The sequence below is a fragment of the Haplochromis burtoni genome, unplaced genomic scaffold (assembly GCF_018398535.1).
Source record: "Haplochromis burtoni strain Fernald_Lab_line unplaced genomic scaffold, NCSU_Asbu1 Contig_125, whole genome shotgun sequence".
In the NCBI taxonomy this organism is placed as follows: domain Eukaryota; kingdom Metazoa; phylum Chordata; class Actinopteri; order Cichliformes; family Cichlidae; genus Haplochromis; species Haplochromis burtoni.
This window is the reverse complement of record NW_024582486.1, coordinates 603,679-626,771: the sequence shown is the minus strand read 5'-3', so window position 1 is coordinate 626,771 and position 23,093 is coordinate 603,679. Positions and strand designations below refer to the sequence as shown.

At 39.1% G+C, this 23,093-nt stretch overlaps 1 protein-coding gene across 5 annotated transcripts in view; it reads left to right on the top strand.

The window, feature by feature from the left end:
- Positions 1 to 23,093, top strand: part of tox2 (TOX high mobility group box family member 2) — a 105,263-nt gene that overhangs the window by 25,891 nt on the left and 56,279 nt on the right. For all 5 annotated transcript variants that reach the window (XM_042223976.1, XM_005929733.3, XM_005929732.3 and 2 more), the window contains exon 2: positions 20,997 to 21,089. In XM_042223976.1, coding sequence (XP_042079910.1) covers positions 21,048 to 21,089 — 42 coding nt within the window. In that variant the 5' untranslated portion in view covers positions 20,997 to 21,047. The remainder of the gene's footprint in view (positions 1 to 20,996; positions 21,090 to 23,093) is intronic.

Here is a 23,093-nt window from a genome sequence, read left to right as displayed (position 1 = left end):
TTTTATGATTAAGGAATCAGCATGCCAACATGGATGCAACAAAGACAAAACATTTTCATTGTGCTGAAATGCTACAATTCCCCCAGCAAGAAAGCTGATCTTCATTAGGATAATTGCTTCATTTCATTCATAAACAAATAGACCACAAAGTGATTATTCTAGATGCTGGAGATTATGAGCACAGTTATTGGACTTGGCAGATTTGTGTAAAGCAGGCTTTGGTACATAAATTAGTGTAACCATTGTACGAGAAAACCATATCAACATTTCAAATAAGCACAGACGGATCTCATCATCTCTCACTTTCACACTCGCCACTCTCCAAACGTCTTAGAGTTCATCCACTAATTTGTTTTTCATTTCATCTCTATAGGAATGTTGTGTTATAGCTTTTGGTACTGTCGTGACTTTTTTGCCAGTAAAGGCTGTAGCTGAAATGGTGGAAGACTAAGGCTGATGGGCAGGAAATGAAACACCAAGGAGAAGAAAGAGTAAAAAGGAGAATGGGTAAGAGCGATTTGGGGGGTCTTGAGAGGTCAGAGCGTGCAAATTATGACAGAACAGGTCTAGATGTGGTGTTTCTAACATCCTTAGTTTAGTCTGTTAAGGCTCCAAATCGCTATTTAATGGAATGATTCGATTTTTTTTCTTGCTTTTTTGTTAGATGGTAAATTATCACTGTTGACTCAGTGCTGGTTGTAATAAAGATTTGTTGTGTTAATGGAGACAGGAACAGGAAAGTCAGGAAGAATGTACTTGTTAGAGTTGGCCAGTGATTTATTCGTTGGCGTTATAGTCCTCCTTTCTCATTCTGATGGGTGTTTCTTTAGAAAAGGTCAGCAAGGATGGCATGATCCAACAGATTCCATAGGCTAAATGTATAAAAACACTTATAAACAGAGTGTCAAAGAATGCAGCTGTCGGGTTCGCAAGCCTGGGCAAACACGAACAGTTGTCTTAGCTTCCTGAGGCATGTCCTGTGCAAACAGAACTAGAGACGGCTGGTTCAGGTCCACACTCAAAGACCACAGGACCACTGAGAGACACTCAAAGACATACACTCTCTTGCAAGTAGACGTTCTTGCATGCAGTCACATCACACAAATAAACACAAGTGCAAATGTGAGCTCATAGACCACAGAAATATGTTGTTATGTAGCAACATTTCAAGCCACAGATCACTGTAACTGATACTATGAGCAGCTTAGCATTAGCAGCTGATGTGCGATCACTGTTATTATATTCAAATGATTTGTAGTAAAATGTATCCAAAAGACAGTCTTTTAAATTTGTTTTTAAAAACCTTTGACTTGTCAGTAAATCATTACTGAGTCACTTATGGGTTGCACCGGAAGTTAGTCAGCTGGTTAGACCACCAGCGATTGGTCGTCCACCATGTGCCATTTGTTTCTGTGCCTCCCTGAGCCAAGTGTGTGTGAGATTCCCCTCCCTATCACTACAAACCCACAGTGCCCCCAAGGCCTCTTTTTGCCTCTGTCTTGTAAACCACCTCTGGCACTTTTGGGCTTTGTTCATAATGTTTTCATTGTAGTATTGCCTCACTTTCCAGGAATTATATTCTCTGTGTGTTGATAGCCTGACTTTGCTACCCAATCATTTTCAGTGACAATTTTATGTAGTAAAAACACTTAATCTTACACAGGAGCCACCCTGTAGTAAAATGCAGATGCAAATGCATTTCTCAAGTAGTGCCAAGTCTTATTTGGCATTGCTTATACACTTGCTTTTAATATATGTACTATATAATAGATTAAATAAATAGATAACAGATTTACATTTATGAAAGTTTTTTAACCTTAGCTTATTTTTGATCTACAGTAGCTGTTTATGTCTGAGTACTCTGATGTGTTGGTGCAGCTGAGACTGAGTGTGTTCACAGTGCAAACGCGGCATTGCTGGCACTCCTGGTTTCACTTAATCTTTGACACAAAGGCACTTGCTTGTGGCTGGGATCTCAGACAGATTTAGTGACAGAGAAAGCGAGCTAAGGAGAGAGAGACCTCTAGTTAAGTGAGCGTAGATATCATTAAAAAAATTGCTTAAATTACTTTGTATTTATTATTTGAGTATCTCCATTCACAGCAAATGGAAAATATGTTTCTATTTGTTATTTATGTAATTCTTGAAGATTGCTGGCAATTATTTGACAAACTAAGGAAAACATAGCATAGCAGGTCTGATACCATGCCAGGTACTTTGGTCACCTCAGGACCTTTTTCTCAGTTGTAGAGTACACAGACATCCGCAGATACCGCCAGTGTGATGATTTATTTGCCTGCCATTTTGTAATTACCCAGGGGGTAGAATAGAAAACATCTCTGAGATTATAGTTTCTCTAAGCATTCAAAAAAATAAAAAAAAAACATGATAATAATAAAAAAATAATTCCCAAGAGACTTTAAATAATTTGCCAGTAAGCTCTTTTAAGGCATCTTTTGATGTTTAATCAAGGGCTGAAACATTAATTGGAAATGTTTTCAGCATCGCTGCAGTGATGAAAATAAAAAACAAAAACTATCTGAAACATTTTAAAAAAGCAAAAAATATCTGAATCCAAATTGTCTTGTTATCTCGAGTTGTATTTGTAATTACTGTTGTTGTGTTGGTTTTTGTTGTTGTTTAACTTTACCTCTTGGCACCGTAGGCTGTTGTTTACAAAAACTTGCATCCTTAGATGCAGAATTATTGCATTCTGATAAGTAATTAATGAAAAAAGAGTCTTTTTGAATCTGGCTGGAGGAATTTATCCAAAATGGAAATAGCCACCTCCCATCGTACTTTCCCCAGGATATGCTGACACCATTCATGGGTTAATCACCGTATTTTTGGCAGGAGGAAGGTGTCAGTTCTTTTAGGTATACACCATCTAGTGTTCTTTTAATTGACTTCAGGAGAAACTGTATCAAGACGTGCTGATGAAGTTACAAATTGGCTAAAGCGTCTCGTTCTGAGCGCCAGATCTCCTTGTTCCTTTTGGTTTGGTTTGTTGTACTTTCTGCTGCTCAGCATAATGACGAGGGTGGAAGAGTGGAAGATTTCAATTACTCCAAGAAAGTCAAGGAGGCTGTTGAAGTTTGAAAAATACAACATGAGCTGGTTGCTCTGTGGAGATTGTGCCCATTTGGAATGTAATTAAATTGGTTTGGCTGCTCGCCAGTGAAAAAATACATTTCTTTTTTTTTTTCTCTTTGCAAATGAAAATGTATAGAGTGTTTTGCTGAAAAATACCTGGAGGGAACAGTAAGCTGTTGAATATTTGTAATACAGCTTGCATTGTGCAGTTGAAATGAGTTTTGAGATGAGTTATCCGTTGTGGTTTCCCCTTTGACATTTCAAAGGTATGCAGCTTTTGAACCATGGATTTACTGTAATCTATTTTTTTCTATTATTGATGTGTGGTTGAGTTATAAAGTGTAGATTGGCTTCTCTGCCATTTCACTAGCTTTGCCATATCAGAAACCACAAGGCCACTGAGCAGCAGCAGACTTTGTAATAATGTTATATACATGGTGACATGTGAAGCAGAGTTGTTGGTCCCAGTCAACACAGGACACTGTGCAAAACTGGTGTTTACTTTACACAAACACTCCTAGTAGGCTTCACAAAGTAATCAGTCTGTGGTGAAAGAGATATTTCCGAATTGCATAATTTGAACATGATAAGCACATAAATATGCTGTGAAATTGAGGAACTGCAATTTTTGGCAAATATAATAAACCATAAATGTCATGGTAGCAAATGTTCTCACATAATTTACCGCCCCAGTTTACACTAGACATTACTCCGTTTCTGAAAAACAAGTTTTTAGGTTTTAATAATTTGAATCTTTAACAAGTAACTGAGTGAAAAAGAGAAACTGTGATAACCGTGTTATCATTTCTTCTCCTTTAGTGTTACGAAGAGCAAAAGCAATTGACATTTGAGATTGTTTTAACACTCACGGTGTGCAACATGATCTTCCACCTCTTCAAATGACCGCAAAAGCAGCATAAACCTCAAAGATAAAAATAAAAAGATTATTGGTACGTGCACTGTTAACTTTCAAGAGGAAAAGAGAGAGAGGAAGGGAGGGAGGGTCAGAGTGAAGAACCACAAGGAGAGTGTGAGCTGTTAGGTTTGTTAGGTTGTTGTGTGTTTGTTGTGGAGTATTATAAAAATCCAGCCGCTTCTGATCCACTGTTCCCTGATCTGCAAATGGATCGAGCTGCCCAGCGGAGCCATTCTTACAAAATCAGCCTGACATGGCGTTATAATAGCTTTTTCTTGTACGTGTTCTGTCAAATCAACTTAGCTTCTTTGGGTGCTATTTTAGTGGTCACAGAGTCGATTTTTTTTGTCTGTGTTGCAGCTTATCCCCAGAGAGCACATGGAAATATACTCATATGTCCAATGCCATAATGCCATCGTTTTAGCACTATGACACTTTTGGAAAGTGTACTTTGAAACCAGATCTGTGAAGCGAGGCAGAGAGGTGCTGAGCTGATGAGCTAATTAGTGGGGTCTACCACTGTTGTGCTAATGGCTCTTGCTCATGCATGTGTGTATGTGCTCAGGCTGTTTTTTTAAGGCTTAATCCAGCATGCACACGACAAAGCCTGCTAAGTGAATCAAACGGCTGGGTATCAGTGGAAACAAGGCTCCTCAATGGAACTGCAAAGATAGAGCAAATGGGCACAGATATGCCAATACACCTTCAGGGCATTGACTCTTTGCCATAATGCTTTCATATGCCTCTGAATGCAAAGGCTTTTTGTTGTTGTTGTCTTAGATACATTTCTGGGAAAACATGTATTTGGTGTGTGTGTGTGTGTATGTGTGTGTGTTAGTCAGGTGAGCAGGTGGCACTCGCTCGTGTGTGTGTGTGTGTGTGTGTGTGTGTGTTTGAGAAAATCTGGACTCAGGAACATACCGTAAAGCTATAAAAAGTAGGTTTCTACTGTTGCAGCCCTGCGATTGTGCAATCAACTACAAAACAAACACGTTCTAGAGAGAGGAAGCGATTGAAAGATAAATCTTTATCTGGCAGGCAGAGAAAAAAAGAGCTTGTTGAGCAATTTTGTAAACTTACACTGAATAAAAATAATAAAATAAGTGGACCTGGACAGCACATTGTCACAGTTCTATATAAACATGCGAGCAAGATGAGGCAGTTCCTTTTCCCAAGCATGCACGTGCTGACATGACACCAGCTCTCACTTTCATTTGTGCTTATGCACCTGCTGACACTCACTGTTATTTTCATTATAGTCGTTGTTCTACATGTTCTTACCACAGTGTGATTGCACACTAGGCAACATGTTTCTAAAACTATATAGAAAAGTACTTGTCAAGAAAGCTCAGAGTGAGAATTTCTGGGGATTTGTATGCTTTTCAAACACTAAAATTCACTTTGTTAAAAGGAAAAGCTGCAGGTAAAGTTGTTATTTATGTTACTGCATTGTTCAATACTCAAAGCTGGACAATGGATTGGAGACCACACAGCATCTGTAGCTATAAATACATTTGTTTTATATAACTAAAAGGAAACTAAAGATAGCCCTAGCAAAACAAAACCAACAGAGGCCAGGAAGGCTGACTGCCACCAAGTAATGTCGTGCAGTTCAACTGAGTGAACTCCACCCACCACCTTGCTTAAGCAATCGCACAATCAACAGATAATAAACGGCTAATATTTTTGATGACTGAGTAGTAGTTAGATTGCTGGATTTATCCTCTCAAATCTGAGGTTTTGGTGATTTTCTTAGTTATCTCACTGTGTTTTAGTTTCCCAAAACCAAAAGTAAAAGTACAAATGAGCATTTTAATATAAAACAATAAATCAATAACAAAGTTAATTAAGTGTAATGTTGTATTGTTGATATGGTTATATAATATTGGTGCATTTAATATAATCTTTTATAAATAAAATCCCTCTTGCAAAGGTTTCTAACTGAATGAAAAAGACAACTGAATTGCACTGGAAGCAGGATGAGAACCACATGCAAAAAATTCACAAACTATCCAGTAATCTGTCAGAAACACTATATTCAAGCCTGCTTGTGTGCTGTTTGCATTTAGATGATCCCCCCATTCCTGACATCCTTTCATAATTAAATGAAATTTTCCATAGTCCTTCAGCTTTATTTAGTGTATTTGGCAACTACAGTCATTAAGCTGCACAAATATACCAAAGCAACAAAGCAACACGAAGAGTAAGCAGGTCTCATGTATGGCATAGAGGCGACAAATAAGCTAATTGGGGATTAACGGTTAATGACTGAACGGGGGAAGACAAGTGCCGAACCCCGTTTTGTGCCAAAGTCTGCAGTGATGTTTTTTTTCTTCCTGGCTCTGTTCACCTCACCTGCCATGCTTTTGTTCCTATTCCTCTGCATTATCATCCTCTCAGTCCCACTTAGCCGGATTTCTTTTCTCTCCACTCTCTCATTTTGGTCTCTCTCTGTCTCTCTCGAGCTGATTCTCATCCTGTATTAGTTGCAAATGCAGAACTAAGTAGCTGTGACAACATTCTCAGATGCTCCAGCTGTCACAGATTTATTGAGTTATTAAAGTAATGTACTGTGATTAAAAATGCTAATTTTCCCTGAATCGTATGCCAGCTTACATATTTTTTTTCAATAGCTGATTTAATTACATGGAAAATGAAACAAGGGTTGATGATTCAATCTTTGCAGCCAATTGCCTCGCCATACAAAAATGAATTACCTCATGATACAGAATTATTGTTTGAGCTACAAAAAGTGAAATGACAGTGGAATTGTATAAATAATCAGAGCTTTTTTGGCGTTGCGTTGTGCAAGTTGTGGCGAGCAAATGCTCATATTATGCTCATATTTGAACCATCAAATATATTAGGTTAGTTAGCATTTTGCTTATACAGTATATAATCTCAGCAATCTTACCTCAGGCCACAATATGAAAGCAAAGCTTTGAAATGAGTAAAAAAAACTGATCCATTAAAATCCTTATCTCAATGCTCAAGTGCGCTCAGAGCATGTAGGATAGTTCTGGTTTTTATATTTAAAGCATGGATTTTAAATAACGAGAGAAAAAAGTTTCTCCGACCAATATTGTTTGAATTGTGTCCTCGTCTATTCGGAATAATTTCCTTTCCCCTGGGGGGTTTGTTCAGAGTGCTTTCCTTGGCTCATTTTGGCCTCTCATTATGCATTCATGTATTCGTTTATATAATGCGGCACGCTGCAGCTTCATTGGACAAATCTCAGTTGTTTTGGACACCATTGTGTATGATACACGAATAGTAACATTTCTTTTTAACTGGGTGTTCTTTAGTTTTACTTCCCACAGTCTATTTCTCCTGCTTAAGTGATTTTGCAAATTATGCAAGACCTCTTTTAAACATCACCAGATTGAATCAGCTACTGAAAAAGTAATTTTCATTTAAATAATGAGATAGAACTTCTCCCTTGATCGCTCGATCTTTGCAGAAAACTTTTGCTGAGCAGCGGATCACACTGTGCCCTTATTCCAGTCTTGTAAAATCTTTGCAAGATGGGCCAAACAGCATCATACATTTTTTTTGAATCGCTTCCAAATTTTCAGGGTTCCGTAACAGATCGTCATCTGTGTCATTACCGCTTCATATCCCCTCGCCTCTGAATAGTACCTACTGTATAGGTGAGCTTGTCAAATATCCATGATCATGTCACATATCTTTTCCACTCTGGAAAGGATTGGGTTGTATATGGAGTTCAGTGGAGTGAGTGGCTCCAGCCCTCCAGATGTCCTAGACATAACAGAAGATTGTCAGCTCTGTAGCTGGGCTCTAAATGGGTCACTCTCCTTGATATCACACAGCTACTTCACAATGACCCCACTGTTCGCCTGATATTACAGCACACCAGGTGGCTCACTACGAAAGTCATGGCTAGACAAATATGGACTGCATATGCTTGTAAAAAAATCCTAATATCTGACTGCTGATTTCAGAATTAAGGTATGAACATGACCTTTATTCTTGCACCAACTTCAGATGATAGAAACTTCTATGCATGTTTCGTTTCATTTCCCCTCTTCCAGCATTGTGTGCATGGCTGTATATAAGATTACATACAGGGAGCTCTGCAGAGCAGAGGAGGCAGTAACTAAACTGAGGGTGAAAGGGAGAGGGTTGGGTGCATGGCAGTTCAGTGATTTCTGATTTATGGTTTGATTACAGTCTTTCCATCCTGCTGAAGACTGGCTGTATTTGCCTGCATCACGTGAACTTTTTCCTCACATGGCCTAGTCATGCAGCAAGCTCTGGCTCATTCTGCTTCTTGTCAAAATGAAACATACATATGCACGTATAGACTTACATCTGTGGGATGGCATTAAGCCACACACAGACGCACACGCACGCACATTCACACACAATGATGGCGAGATAAAATGGAGAATTGCTCTTTTAGTCAGCTGAGCAGTCTTCTCTCCTGCAGCCTGGCAACCATTCAATACAATTTATCTCTTACTGGGATATAATATTGGTATTCACAAATGCAGCCAGTAAAGGGACAAAAAACAAGCAGTACAATAAGACGGTGTGATTTGAGCACAGGTGTCCACCGTCTTGGATTCATGATATCCCACTCAACTGAATGAAAATCAGCATATTTATTGCTGCAGATATGAATGAGGAGCCAAACTCTCTTCATCTAGAATGTCAGCGCCACTGTTTGTAAGAAGAGTAGCCTTGAAAATCAGACAATGGGCCTTTTTTTCACCTGTAGCTGGATGGATATTCTTTACTGAGAGCTGCATTCCATTAATAGTAGTGATCAGACCTTGGTGAGAAAGAAACACAGTAGCTAAGTGTGCTCCCTTTATGTGCCATTAGTGTTTTTAACCAGCATCGATCCACCTGCATTTCCACTATGTTGGTGTATGAATAGGATGAAAGCTCCTGTGAAAGAGCCAGCCACTGATATCATGTCTCCCCGGGCGTTCATTAAACTGCCATTCATTCTTGTATTTTAGGCCTCTTACTTTGAATTCTCTTCCACTTCGCATTTTGTTCCATGGGCTGAAGTAGACCGTTTGACTTCATCTTGTCACGGTTATGAAACACTTCAATAAAGTGGGGAGCCAGTATAAAATCTGTCTTGATTTATAGCTTTGGCAGGACAGTTTGATCTGTCAAAATGTAGCATTGTCGTAGTGAAAGGTTAATAGCTGATCAGAGTTCCAATAAATAAGTTCTTTCGATAAAAGAGTCAGGAGAATGTGGAAATTTGCTGTGCACTTTTATGTTATTGCAAAGAACAGATAGTCTCACCTTATCTGGTCTGTAGGGGTTTTTTTTCTGTCTTATTGTAGGGTCTATACTTTGCAGTATAAAGTGCCTTGAGGCAACTATTGTTGGGATTTGGCACTAAAATCGAATTGAACTGAACTGAATTGAATCGAGAGACAACAGTTTGACTTTATTTATCAAAAGTCTAAAGCACCAAAGCTCCCGTGCGTTCACCTTGGTATGCTACAGACAGCCTGACAGCAGAGTGGAACTGATTGTCTCTGGCAGCACTCAGAAAGATGTGAAATTAACACCTACTTAAAACAGGAAAAAAAGACCTATCAGAATGATGGTTGAGCGTGCAGCAGCTCTGGCTTCAGCAGGTACATTTGAATATGAACATCCCTGAATGAAAGGTTATGACCCATAAAGAGGGGGAACGATTTGAGCGAAGCGTGCTGAGGGGAGAAATGTCAGAGTGAGAATGGCAGGAAATATGTTAGTGACAAGGAAAAAGCTGCCCCTGGTATTCTAGAGCCCCAATGAGTAAAAATAGGGCATTGGGCAAGAAGGCAGGAAACCAGCAGAGCGAGGCCTCTAGTTGGAATTTCTTCTGGGGAGGAGAGATAAGAGACTTAACTCCCTCCTGTCTGGGCTGGCTGACTTTAACATGCGACATTTGATCACTGATCACTTATGTAGAGGTGGACAGAGGAAGAAGAGATTGAAGAATTGAATAAATGATTTGAGCACTGAGAGTGCTGTGAGCACTGTTTCGGTGCGCTTTCTGATGACTTGTCAGTTATTGAGCATTGACATGACATTTTAATTAGGTCAAGACTCGTGATGGAAACCAAAGACCACGCTCACACTTTCATGAGAGCTCTCTCACGCAAATGCACATTTATGTGTGCATATATACTTCACACACTCTCCTGCGCTCATAAACACACTTTGAGGTAATGGCTGAGGGGTGGAAAGTACCCTGTGTGAGAGTCTTGGGTTCCTCAGGTTGGAGAGTGGAAGTTAGACAATAAACAGTGGCCTTATCGTGCTTCGGGCAGAGCTTCCAACCTGATAGTTCCACATATGACTTCCAGCTATTAGAAACAAATATGACCTCTATACCACTTGTCTCAGCCCACTCACTCCCATGAATAAGCAATTATTTTAGGACCCTCGGTGGTAACTTTGTCTCGGCGTTGAGATTTTAGACTGCCGCGTGCATTAGCCTCGGCCCCGTGCTTCTTCACTGTCACTTTACCACACTGATCAGGCTGTTTTATTAGATTTCCCTGTAGTTACGTGACATCACTGACACAAGATTTATTAGGGTTTTTTACAAATCAAATTTCCAGGCCTAGTGGAATGTGAGATTGATGGCCCAGAAAAGGCGAGACAACAAGGTCATTATCATATCATTGATTACAGTAATTTGTACATGGTGTGGCAGTTGTTCATCTGATAGGGCGTTCACTGACAACTACACAGTTGACAATGTGGCCACTTCTTATAAACTGTGGGTGGTTCAGGAGTTCCTGATCTCGTGCAGAAAGAAAAAAAGTCAGAACGTGGCAGGCATCTACGCAGAAACTAATTATAGTGTACAACAGCTCAACACTTAACATCAACAATGGAGGTCGTCTACATTTATTATTTGCTTTCGACTGTTTTATTCCTGTTCTGAGAGCAAAGAAACATAATTCTGGATAGAAGTGATCAACCTTGCATTGCTTATTTCCTCATGAAGTGTGTCTATTGAATTTGTATCTGTGAGGAGAAAAGACAAATACATTTATCGAGCGTTTGATTTTCTCCCAGCCAACTGCTTTGAGACTCTTATTTTAGCTACTGATTTAAAAAAAATTGAAATACTCATTGAGGATATTAATTCCCTTTGAAGAGATGCGGCCGGAAATCCCGACCTTTAAGATGGTGGGAAAACAGAAGAATAGTCGCTCTGTTTGAAACATGGCGTGGCATAATTAGAGTTTAAAGACACAGTGGTTTCATGTAAAAGAGAAAATGTGTTACATATGCGCCCTTATGTGTCCTTGTTGTGTCCAGTTACTGTCATATTGAGGACACAGCCTTCCTCCCAGCAAGACTGCAGTGTGAGACAATAACCTGAATACCTGGCGGATTTCAGACTTTCATTCTTTCTCTTTTTCTTTACTTCACTCTATCTTTGTGATCCCTTTTTATTCTCCCCCCACCTCCATCTCTCTCTCCTTCTCTCTCGCTGTCTGTCTCGCTCTTCCTCCTTTTTTTATGCACCCGCTTACCCACACTCCCTCATGGTCACTCTCTTAAGTGATTGCTACATTTCATCTCATGGTAAATCGGCCATCAGCCCAGTGAGCTATCATTATGCAAATGATGGGCAATTCAATTTCAGCTGGTCGGAGGGGGAATTTCTAATTAGGGTGAGGCACAGCACTCAAGATAGAGAGAAAGATGTAAAAGCAGAGGGAGACAGTAAGGTGGAGAGGTGCTGTAAATGGATCTCATAGGTAAAGTGAGAGGTAGAAGAGAAAACCTAGAAATGAAGGAGCATCCATCCACAAAATCAACATCTGCATTGCACATATAATCTTTAGTCAGCTATTAGTTGCTAGCATCTTTCTCCTCCTATTGTTTTTTCCCCTTTCTTTGATCATTTCTCACCAGTTAATTTTAAAGTACTGGCTTATCAGGTTAGAACATGTTTTCACTGTGGGATCCTCTCCAAACCTCATAATTTAAAAAACATGATCTCTTAAATTTAGTTTAATCGCACTGATACTAAACTTTTTACGATTTCACATGGCGAAAGGGGGAGGACAGTTAGTGCAAACTATAAATACTTATATTGACTGACTCATTTGCCACTTAGGTCATTGTAGTTGTCTCATACCTCATTTGTAGTCACACTTACAAAGCATTTAAGAGGTTTTTATACTCTAAAATATGAATCATGTTCCCTTCCCTGATACATTACAAGAATTTCTTCTCGTTGTGTGAAGTCAGGTTTCAAGTTCTGTCAGTGTGTGGTGTCGCCTCATGTGACTGATGCAGACACTCATTCAGTTGAGAGTGGGGGCGGGAGTGGGGGCAACCCTGCACTGCAATTAACAGATGTGAACTCTGTCTGTAACATCACATTCAGACTATCAGTAGATGTGACAGTTTACTCAAATGCTTCACATGCAGACTGTTGGTTGACGTTACAACAAATGTATGTTTCCTAATCGACTAAAATGCAGGCTTTTGGTAGAGATTGCAATTTTCCAGTGTAGTAGTTCTGAAAGCAAAACACAAAACAAAGCCTTGACAACTCTTCCGAAGCAAGTTCAGACTGAATACTATATTTCATTTAAATGCGAACTGGATGAGACAAACAGTTGTCAAGAAAAGCACAGAAAACACAAAAAGATGTACAGAGATTCTTTGATGCATTAGTGAGTAATATGACTTAGGTATCTCCAGACTTAACGTGATGACGACAATTAATGTATCTGCAGCATCTGCAACTTTGTTTGTTACATTTGACGAATAATGTTTCTTGATGTTGTGCTGCTGTCAGAGTGGACTGGTATTGTGCAGCGGATTAATATTGATGGAGTGTCTCTTTTCTTCCTATTGTTGTAATGAAGCATTGGGCTTGTCTGATTTTGTTATTTATTCAGCAGCCCAGAGGGACAGCATGTTTCCTGCAGGGAGAAGAAGAGAGAGAGGAAAAAACAGCTGGTCAAACTTTTTCATCACGATTAATTGAATGTGCTCAATTTACCTGCGTATGAGAGATGTTTGCATTCTTTAGTAGTTTGTGTTTGTGTGTTAGAGCTAAGCAAACTGTCACTTCTGATTTGATAAATCTGTCGGATCAGTTTCTGTTTTTGCGCGTCAACATATATCTGAACATGTGTAGGTGTGTGCATGTGTTGGTTATGACACACACGCTCGCGCACACAGACGCACACACACAGAACAGAGGATTCAGCTGAGATCAGCAGCTCACCCCGGGCTGTCAAATATTCTGTCAGCACAGCCCAAGAATCACAATTGGACTCTTTGGGAGGCATTAATTCAAAGCACCGTAACAATGCTCTCTGAAACCAAATCAACTGCCTGTAGTCAGCATATCAACTCCCAACTAACACTCTCTCTGTATCTCTCTATCTCCATCTCCCTCTCTTCTGGCTTCCGTTGCACTAACTTTCCCAGCTCTGTCTTTACAGCAATGCCTGTTTTACCCCCCCAACCCTGCCCCAGTCGTTCTAAGATGTGTGATTGAACTTCTAAATATGTTTTGGAAACCGAGTTTCCTACCACAGATATTGTACTGTAACTACCTCTTGAGCTCAGACCATGTGAAAATGATGTTTCTAGACAAGAATGAGCAAAAATAAACCAAAACACTAATTAATTAAAAACTCTGTGTCTAAAGCTTTCTATCATTTCGAGCAGTGCTCTGCACTGAGGTCATGGTTTGGAATAAACACATGTCGTTGTTGCTTTAGCCAGGTCAGTTACCACTCAACAAGGGCTTACTATGTTTAAATACATGAGAACAAAGTATGATGCAAATAAAAGACTGCAAGGTCTGACTACAGTAGTATTAGCTACGAATGCTTTTAGTGTTTGAAGGGTGAAAAGGACAGTTAGAGTAAGTAGAATTTAAAGTGTTTTTTGCATAAAATCCCAAAATATTCCTTTTAAAATTATATTATGCAAGTCACCCTACATTTGAGAAGCTGGAACTTTGAGATTTTCTTTAAAAAAAACAGGTTTAAGAATTGTTTAAAGATTTTTTGAGCCAGAGTTCAGTATTTATAGCCATAACTAACATAATATAGTTGGAAAATTATTGTGGGTTACATGTATTTCTTACAGTCTAATTGTTTAATCATATCAGCACTACCTCTCATGACTTATTACAGCTATTGTAACAACACGCAGTATGTTTATAGTGGCAGTGCTGACAGCTCAGTATTGTTAATGGAAACTTTTTACAGTATATCACAGTTTTTGCCTTTGAGTTTAGTGACCTATAAAGCCTGAGATTCGGGAGTATTTGCTCTCCTCAGCAACCCTAATTTATTAAAGAATCATTCTGCCCAGTGTCTGTTTGTACTAAAGTAATCCAACCTTTGCATGTTTCATTTGTAGAAAAAAAAAGAAATGACAAAATCCCTGTTTTTGTATTAGCTAAAGCTTCTCCCAGCCATCTGTTTTCTGCCTGTAACACACTAGTTGTGTCCAGTGCACAGCAGAGGTGCTGGTTCTGCTTGTCATCTGTTGGTTGTAACTTGTATCGTTGTAACACTGTGTTTTTTTGTCCTCAGGAAACAGCCTTATAAAGATGAAGGGTTTTGAAAATAATCAAAAACAGAGGATAAAGGAAAATGAAAAGTTCCTTTTCTTCTCTCTGAATCAGAGAGGGCAAGGGCTCTGACTGCACTTTATTAATGCACTCCATCTCGCTCACTTCTGTGTCAGGCATAATACAAAGGGCAGGTGTGTGCGTATGTGTGCGCACGTGTGTGTGTGTGTGTGTGTGTGTGCGATACCGTGAGAGACAAAATGACGGTCGAGAGAGTGAGCTAATTTTTCTATCATTAAGACTTATTGCAGTAGTTATCCTTGGCAAAGGGTGTAGTGTTATAATGTTCCTTGTGGCATCTTTGTAATTGCCTTTGATGTAAATGATATATATTTACAGAGCAATAATATAACTATCTTTATTACCTTATTTATTATTGATATATATATACATACATAAATATATATTTATATATATATATTTATATATATATATATTTATATATATATATTTATATATGTATATATTTATATATATATGATATATATATATATATATAGATAGATATAGATATATATGTAGTTTAATGATGGTTTGTCCTGTGCATTCATTATACTGTAAAAGCCTGATTACCTTCACTTTAATTTTGAATGTAAGCTTTTTAGATGATCCTTAACAAAAAGAAAAGCCCAAAAAACAATTCTTGATCTCTGACTGAAGACTAATTTCTAAAACTTTTATTTCTGCTGTGTGAAGAGTTAACTATGGCTTTAATCCACTCTGTAATCCCGTCAGTGGACTGTATGCAGTATCTAAGCTTGGGTACAATTTTAGATGCCTCTGTTGTATCTCCTATCTCACTTGAAAACATGCAGCCAAGCTCTACATTGTTGTTTCACTAGATACAGAATCTACTTTCTGTCACGGCCCTCTATGCCTTAAGGTAGACACAAGAAGTCAGGAAAGCATGAGAAATGCGAACAGAAAAAAACAATACAAGAAAGAAACACAGTGTCATAAAAGTTTGAGAGAAGAGGGAAAAGCCAAATGCATAACCACAACTTTCGCAATTAGTTATAGTTCTCGCAACATTTTCAACTGTTCACCGGGTGAAACAGCGTGGCTGCAGTCACTCTGATTAAGGCCCAGGTTGGATTACAGTGAATTACCACGTTATTGAGAAACTGTGTGATTTCTGTCACCAGCAGCAGACGGCATCTTGGCTTGAGCGTAGCTAGAAAACAGATACAAACATTACCTCCTCATTGTCACTTTGCGCTAAACTTTTTCCGTGTTTAAAATCAGGAGCGTGCAGTTGCAAATTAACACGGCATGCTAATTTCGTAAAATGCTTGCAAACTGACTTGAAAATCAATGAAAGGAACATGGAGAGCTAAACGAATATACAGATTAATAGAGACTGGAGAGATACACACACACAAACACACACGCACACACACTACTACCCGTAAATTATGATCTGTGTTGACTAGTGGAACAAAAACTATTGGAGAAACGTAAACACAAGATGAGGCAACAAGACAAGACAAAGGGTGGAGGCAAAGTGAGGGGTGTAGGAGATCGGAAAGTACAAAGCTATACTATCTATACTTGGCTTTTACTGGAAAGTACAAAGCAGGTATAGATATAATATGAAGGAAAAACTGTGTTAATTTTACTTATAATAATTATTTGGTCAAATTGTTATAATGGCATTTCTTCCCAGTGCAGCCTTAATCATACAAACTGACATGTTTACAGTAGGAATGAACATGTAGTCGCTGGAAAAGCTGCGGTCAGCTATAAACAGCCACAGCTTAAATGCTGCCGTTGGCTGGATATTCCCAATGGTGTGATCAGTAGTTTGAGAGGCAGTGCTGGCCTGAGGCAAGTAGCCCCTGGCTTCATGTCCTGGTTATGGTCGAGCTGTTTAAGCTTTAGTTGACATTAAAACATAAATGTCTTTCTGAGCGCAGTTCTTGGAAAGATATAACAGTACTTAAATACAGCTAAATGGAGTTCAGTGTTTACTGAAATATCTAAACCAATTTATATTACACATTTATTAAATCTGAAACGGCTTTAAACACAAGAAACATATTAATGCATTTTCTTTCAGCACATTATTATTATTATTATTATTATTGATATAGTTTTGTACACCCTTCTCTTTGAAATAAACAGCACTTACATGTCAGTGTTTTCAAGGTCTGCAGGCTGGAACTCACAGATGGTAGCAGAGAGACTGTGGATAAATTAACATCAAAAGATGTCAGTTAATCCTTTTCAAGTTCCCTGCAAAGAAAACTTAGTTACATAAAGTTGAGGAGTGGAAAAAAAAATCAAAGCAAGCTGTAATAATATTCTAGTAGGATTACAGAACATACAACCCCTCCAAATATAGATGTACTTTCAGCTTTTCCTTAAAAATGTAACACAAACACTAGTAAGTGTTAGAATCACAGATCACAAACAAATGAGAAAAACCTGTAACATCTGTCCTCAAAATTATATCACATACTGTGAAAAGTGTATGAAAGAAAATGATTCATCACAATGCAATATGCAAACTGATGTTGTATCCTGCAGCTGGTTTTCTCTCAGACTCTTAAAAAAACCACTGAAAAAGTGATTCATACTCTGTTACTGAGTGTTAGACCACCACATCTATAAATCCGACTGATATTATGTTTATGCAATACAGCTGACAAGTTTTTAGTAGAGCATAAGAAATAGCCATTTTAAGGGTGTAAAGACTGATTGACTGTTTTGAATGAGTGTAATGTTTTGTATTATTGATCTTCTGATGTCAGTGTGCACCCATTGTTGAGTGCTTACTATACAAAGTGCTGTGTACAAGATATATCAGTAGAGAATGTGTGTACAGGCATGACAGTGTGTGTGTGTGTGTGTCTGTATGTGTGTGTGTGTGCACACATACATTGCAAGTATTTTAAACCATAGATGAGTGATAGTGTTTCCTCATAAGCCTGTCTCGGCCTTGCATTCCTCTCATTGGTAGAGTCTGGTGTGTGCCGGCTTTCAACTAATCTGGGAAGAATGTCGGTTTCAGATGCACATGTGTTCCATTAAGTCCAGATCTGCGTAAATAATATAACATGCAACAGCTAGCATTACAGGTAACCATACCCCCACAGCTGCTCCTTCGGCTTTACAGTCCCCCAGTGGTGCAGCCTATAAAAAGGGAAGGCCAGTGTTGATTTCTAATGAGAAAATCTATTGCAGTGCTCACTGTGTTTTAAACAAGCTAATATCGCTTTGCAAAAAAAAAGAGAGATTATTTGGCAGTTCAAAAATATGACTCGAGAAATTAAATTGTATTGGATAAAAATTGGATACCTCTATATTAGATAAGAAAACATGGAAAATGTGCATTGATGGTGCATTAATATATGTTAAATGGTACACTGACAGATATTTGAATTACTCACCTTGACATGCATCAGAATAAAACAAATCTTTATGTAAATCAAAATGAAGACATGAATGTTTGTTGCATGGCTGGAGTCTTGCAACCATGCATGCTTCCCAAGTTATTAATGATTCTATATGCAGACCACTGCCATTAGACCTTTGTGTTTATTGTCAGCCTGCTCTGCTTGTAGTGATTGGCTTGGCCCTGCCAAGTGGCAGGCCAGTGTTTGCTTGTGCTGTCTGCCTGGGGAAACCCCTTTTGTCCCCAAACAGACACTGTATATAATACAAAGTTCAGAGGATGCCAGCGTCTTCCTGGTGTGGTGCAGCGTCTTCCTGTGGCAGATAAACAAAGTTAGTTAGAAGTTCCGAGTCATTTATTTAGTTATGTATTCATTTATGTTCCTTTTACTTTTTCGGCAAAGATTACAATAGCATGAACAAACAAGTGAATCTTGCCTGCTCTATTTTGGTCAGCAGTAGAGAGTGGGTGGGCAGGATTTAAAAAAAAAAAAATAGAGAGAGAGAATAAGAGGTTAGATTCAACCCGAGGTCAAGTAGACATGGTACGGCATCTGGTTTGGCAAAAAATATCACAGAAACCCAAACCTGACCAAAAAAGTCAAAGAGAGAGGTGAGAGCCTCTGAAGTGAGTAGAAAACAAAAGAAAGGTGTCAGAGAACAAGTGTAAAGAACAATGCTTCTTGCACTTGCAAACTGTTGTGAGCCAGCAAGGAAATGTGAGGAGTTTGGCTTTTGCTGTTCTGGGTGCCAGCACTCCTAATGAGTCTGTCAGGGCCAGTTAGCACAGCCAGGCCTGCTTGTGTCCCCTCCGGGCCATAGACAGCTGTTATTAGCCCCGTAATGGCATGCCACAGGGCCAGATTAGCCTGGCACAGTGGAGAAATATCAAACATTCACTTACTGTGGCTCCTTCGCTGGCTAAAGAAGCTGTTTGGCAAGGAATTCATTTAGCTGTGATGCTGGCAAGCTACCTAACAAGCCCCAAAAGAAAAAAGGTCTTCAGTGAGAGATGGAGTTAGTGTACAGTAGCTCCTCTGGAAGAAAATGTTTTAGTTCAAGCAGATCGGGTCAGATTTCTGATCCCTATTAAGAAACACGAGTCGCATCTCACATGGAATCATGCTTTTGCTTTATGATTAAGTAGACATGGCTTGCTGTTTTCTTTTTGCCCGGTGATGATTGTCAAAACAGCACATTCTTATCTCTACTAATGCTGTATCATCATTATGCAAACCTCATCGACAAGATGGCCACTGCTGTCTATTCATCTGTTTTTACCTTTCATAATGAGCACAGGAAATCAAAACCTTACACAGCAAGTACTCTCACTCTGCCTTGGGGGATAGTGTGCACTATGCACTGTCTGTGATCAGCCCACAACATCTGATCAGCATACTGGTAACAGTTACTGATCTATAAAGTACGCATCTTACATAGTATACTGTAAATCATACTCTTGTTTCGAGTCTGCTGTTTTCTGCATATGAATATGCAAGCTTTTGCATATCTGGCTTTGCAGCTTGCATCTCGTGGCAATCACTCTGCATTTAGATCCATAAACACAATATACTAAAGTGTGTTTAGGGTGTTTTCCTATAAGAGCTGGGGCCGAGTCACTATTTTACACCTATATGTGTTTTCCTGTCTATAAGCTCTTACACATGTTTTCCTTGAAGTAAAAGGCCAGCTGTGGTTAGTTCATGCCATTTAAAAAAATATTGTTAAGCACTGCATGTCTCACTGCAAAACACTCTCAGGCTAATGCCCTTGAATGTATTTATGTCTTTCTGGGTGTTCTACATATGCACCCTGTCTGCGTGTTAAAGGAAGAAGAAAAGTGATCTGAGGGAAAGATAATGTGATATTTATTAATTACTGCATTGTGTGTTTTCTTTCAACAATTTGCATCATATCCTCATTAGCAGACCATATGGATTGAGTGTGGCAAAGTCATTATGTACTATACAAAGCAAGCAGCTGCTGTAGTTATTTCCAAATATAAAACTATGTCTTGTCCTCTTGTTTATGAGGGGGCAGTTTTCTACATCACTGATGGCAGCTTTTATTTTCACAACAGGCAGAATACAAAGCTAAAAGCGGGTCGAGAGAGAAAAAATAGATGTAGCCCACTTTATCAATGAACACGCACAAAGCACACGTTCTCACTATTCTAAAAATCAGATGACTGAAACAACACAAAACCTATTGAACACATGTTACTGAAGAGTGATGCTAATGTGCAAACAACAGAATATCGAGAGAATAACAGATACGCAGTGCTGTGCGTACTAGCTGAGAGTGAAGTGAGGAGATTGATAAAGACAAAGAGATTAAGAGCATTAGATTTGAAGTAAATCCTGTGAGGTACCCATGCTGTGGCTGTGGGCCACAGTGTGAACCCCACTGAGCTACACTCTCTCTTTCCCTGGCAGAGATCACTTTGTGCGAATCATTAGCTTCCCAAGTACTGAGGGCTTTTCCGCAACTCTCGTAGGTGCGTCTGGAATCCACACGGGGCAGTACGGGGAGGAGCTGGCAGGCTTAAGACCCAGTACCTACACTCCGATTATCAGTTGTGTAATGTACAAAAAGATGGAGCCAGTAGTAAACCAGTGCATAGGAACACTGGCTACCAAACACAACAGCTTAGCACCATTAGTGCCGCTCCATGAGCCAATTTTATCCAGTTATTATGTGTAGTACATCACCATGAAGTGATGTGACTAACTTGGCAGCCAATGTGCAGGTTTGTGACTTGGTAGAAATTTATGGAACTAACACTGGTAAACAAAAGGAGAACCATCAAAAAAACGTGTTTATTGACTGAATGATCTCTGTACTTTGGCTGAGACAGTAAAAGTAGAGAAACTTTGAAACTAAATTACTTTAAAATTAATTTTATTAAAATGTGTATATTTTCATTACCGTTTAAAAAAAAAAAAGTACTGAATGTCTTTCTGTTTCTCTCCCCCCCTCCAGAGCAGATACGGTGCTCCAGATCGAGGTGTAAGGCTCTACAGTTCCCTGCCCATGCGCCCAAACCCTGACGGCAAGAGACTGCCCTCTACTGGGGTAAGACTCATCTCTCCCAGCCTCCCCTCCACCCACACACCCAATGGTCTCACCCACACCTATATGTCACTTTTAAACCATAGAGCAAGCCTCTGAACTTCCCCTTAGTTGCACAACAAGAGTACCTAGACATCAGATGAGAAAGATGTATCGAGTTTTTGCCGAGTCCTACAAGTATTGATAATATAAAAGAATCTGCATGAAAACAACTGAAATGTGCAGTCAGCAATGTCTGAACTGAAATCACTTCCAGGAAACAACTTAACCAAACAATTAACAATTCCTCAAACTTTATTCCTAACCTAAACCTCTTCCTCATTCTTTGACTATGCGTTGCACCCTCCACCCCTGACTAATACCAAGCCTATAATTTTTCCCACACTCATTCTAATAGTGATAGTAAGAGTCTCCTATCCCCACCCCATTATTGACCAAAAAATAGCACCCATCCGGCATGGTGGTTGGTGTGGTATTTCTTTGGTAGCTTCTCAAAGTAGCGTAGGTTGTGCAAATGATCGGTCAACCAATCGACTCCTACTGCATTTGTTTTGACACAGAACGAAAGCCAAGTTGTGCCTTTCTGGAAATAATACTTCTACCTGTTTCACGTGAAAAATAATAATCTGATTATGTATGAAAATTAAACATTTTTCCCTTTTTCTTTATATTTTGCTGTGTTTGGACATCAAAGTCTCATTCTTTCTGTTATTTTATTATACAAATGTTCATGGGCATGGTTGGGAAAACAAAACAAAAAAAAAAAAGATTACGTTTATTGAAGTTAAGTGATGGAACACCTCCAGTACTTTGACTTTGACAAAGTGCTGGAACAGTCAGTCTACTTTGTTTGTGAAACCATTCTTTCATTTTTTTAATAAAACATCTTTTTGCGGAAATCATAATTAGAATCTAGCTTGCCTTGCTTTAATGCATTTATGTAACAAAGGAGAGAAAATGAAAGAACAATAGAGCAAAAAGAGAGAATTTAATTTCATATGTCTCCCTTTTTCATGTTTCACTCCATGCAAGTGCTTTTTGAATTATCTCTTCACTGCTCCAGGGCTCAATGGGAGGAAAAGTGAGGGAGTGAGGGAGAGGAAGAGAAGAGACAGGCAGACAAAGCGAAAGCTGTGTAATATTGTTGGTGCGCACCTTTTTTAATTACAACAGAGATTGTATTGATGTCTCAGGCCACATGTCCTAAATCATTTATCAAGGGGGAGAGTGCTAACAAAGCATTTCTAAGAAACCCATCCTCTCCCAGGGCCCAGAATCATATGTTATCTAAAGTGAATATTGTTAATGCTTTTCAGTGGAGAGACCCACTTACAAATCATGGGAATGAGTTCCTTGTCAGGACATCCGTGAGGTGGTAAAGATATATATCCACCTTCATCTAATCCGCTGTTGTGCAAATTAAATTGCACCTAAATCTCGATGTGGAAGCTGTTTGTAAAATAAAGACGCTCAAAGTTATGGATAAATGTTCAGCAGTGGAAAGAAGATTTTTATGTTGTCTAGTTGTTGTGTTCAGATTACACGTGTGCAAATTAGAATAGAACAAAGAAAAAAACAACGCAAAAACCACAACACACATATACACACAGACATTATAAAAAGAGAAAATGTGTGCTATTTTTCTCCCCAACTCTCTCTTTCTTACTCACCTTTGGTTTTGTATGTCATTTCCTTTTGTCTGTTATTACCTGGGTACAGCGTCAGTACAGTAGCATACTGTAGCTACAGGCTGCATGGAGAGGAGGAGAATATAAACCACTTAACATGCAGGAGGAAACCAGACGTTTTTCCATTGCACTTATCAGGTGCTGCGGTGAGAGCAAGTGTAAAGGTGTAGTAGGTCCCTGCCCCCCCTCACCCCAGCTCCTTCCTCCCCTCTTACTTCCCTTGCACACCCCTTTTATTTTCCCCTGATCTTTATCTCTGTCCCCCACCACACCACCACTCACCACCCTCAGTTCAGTTAAAAGTGGGCTTGGCACTTCC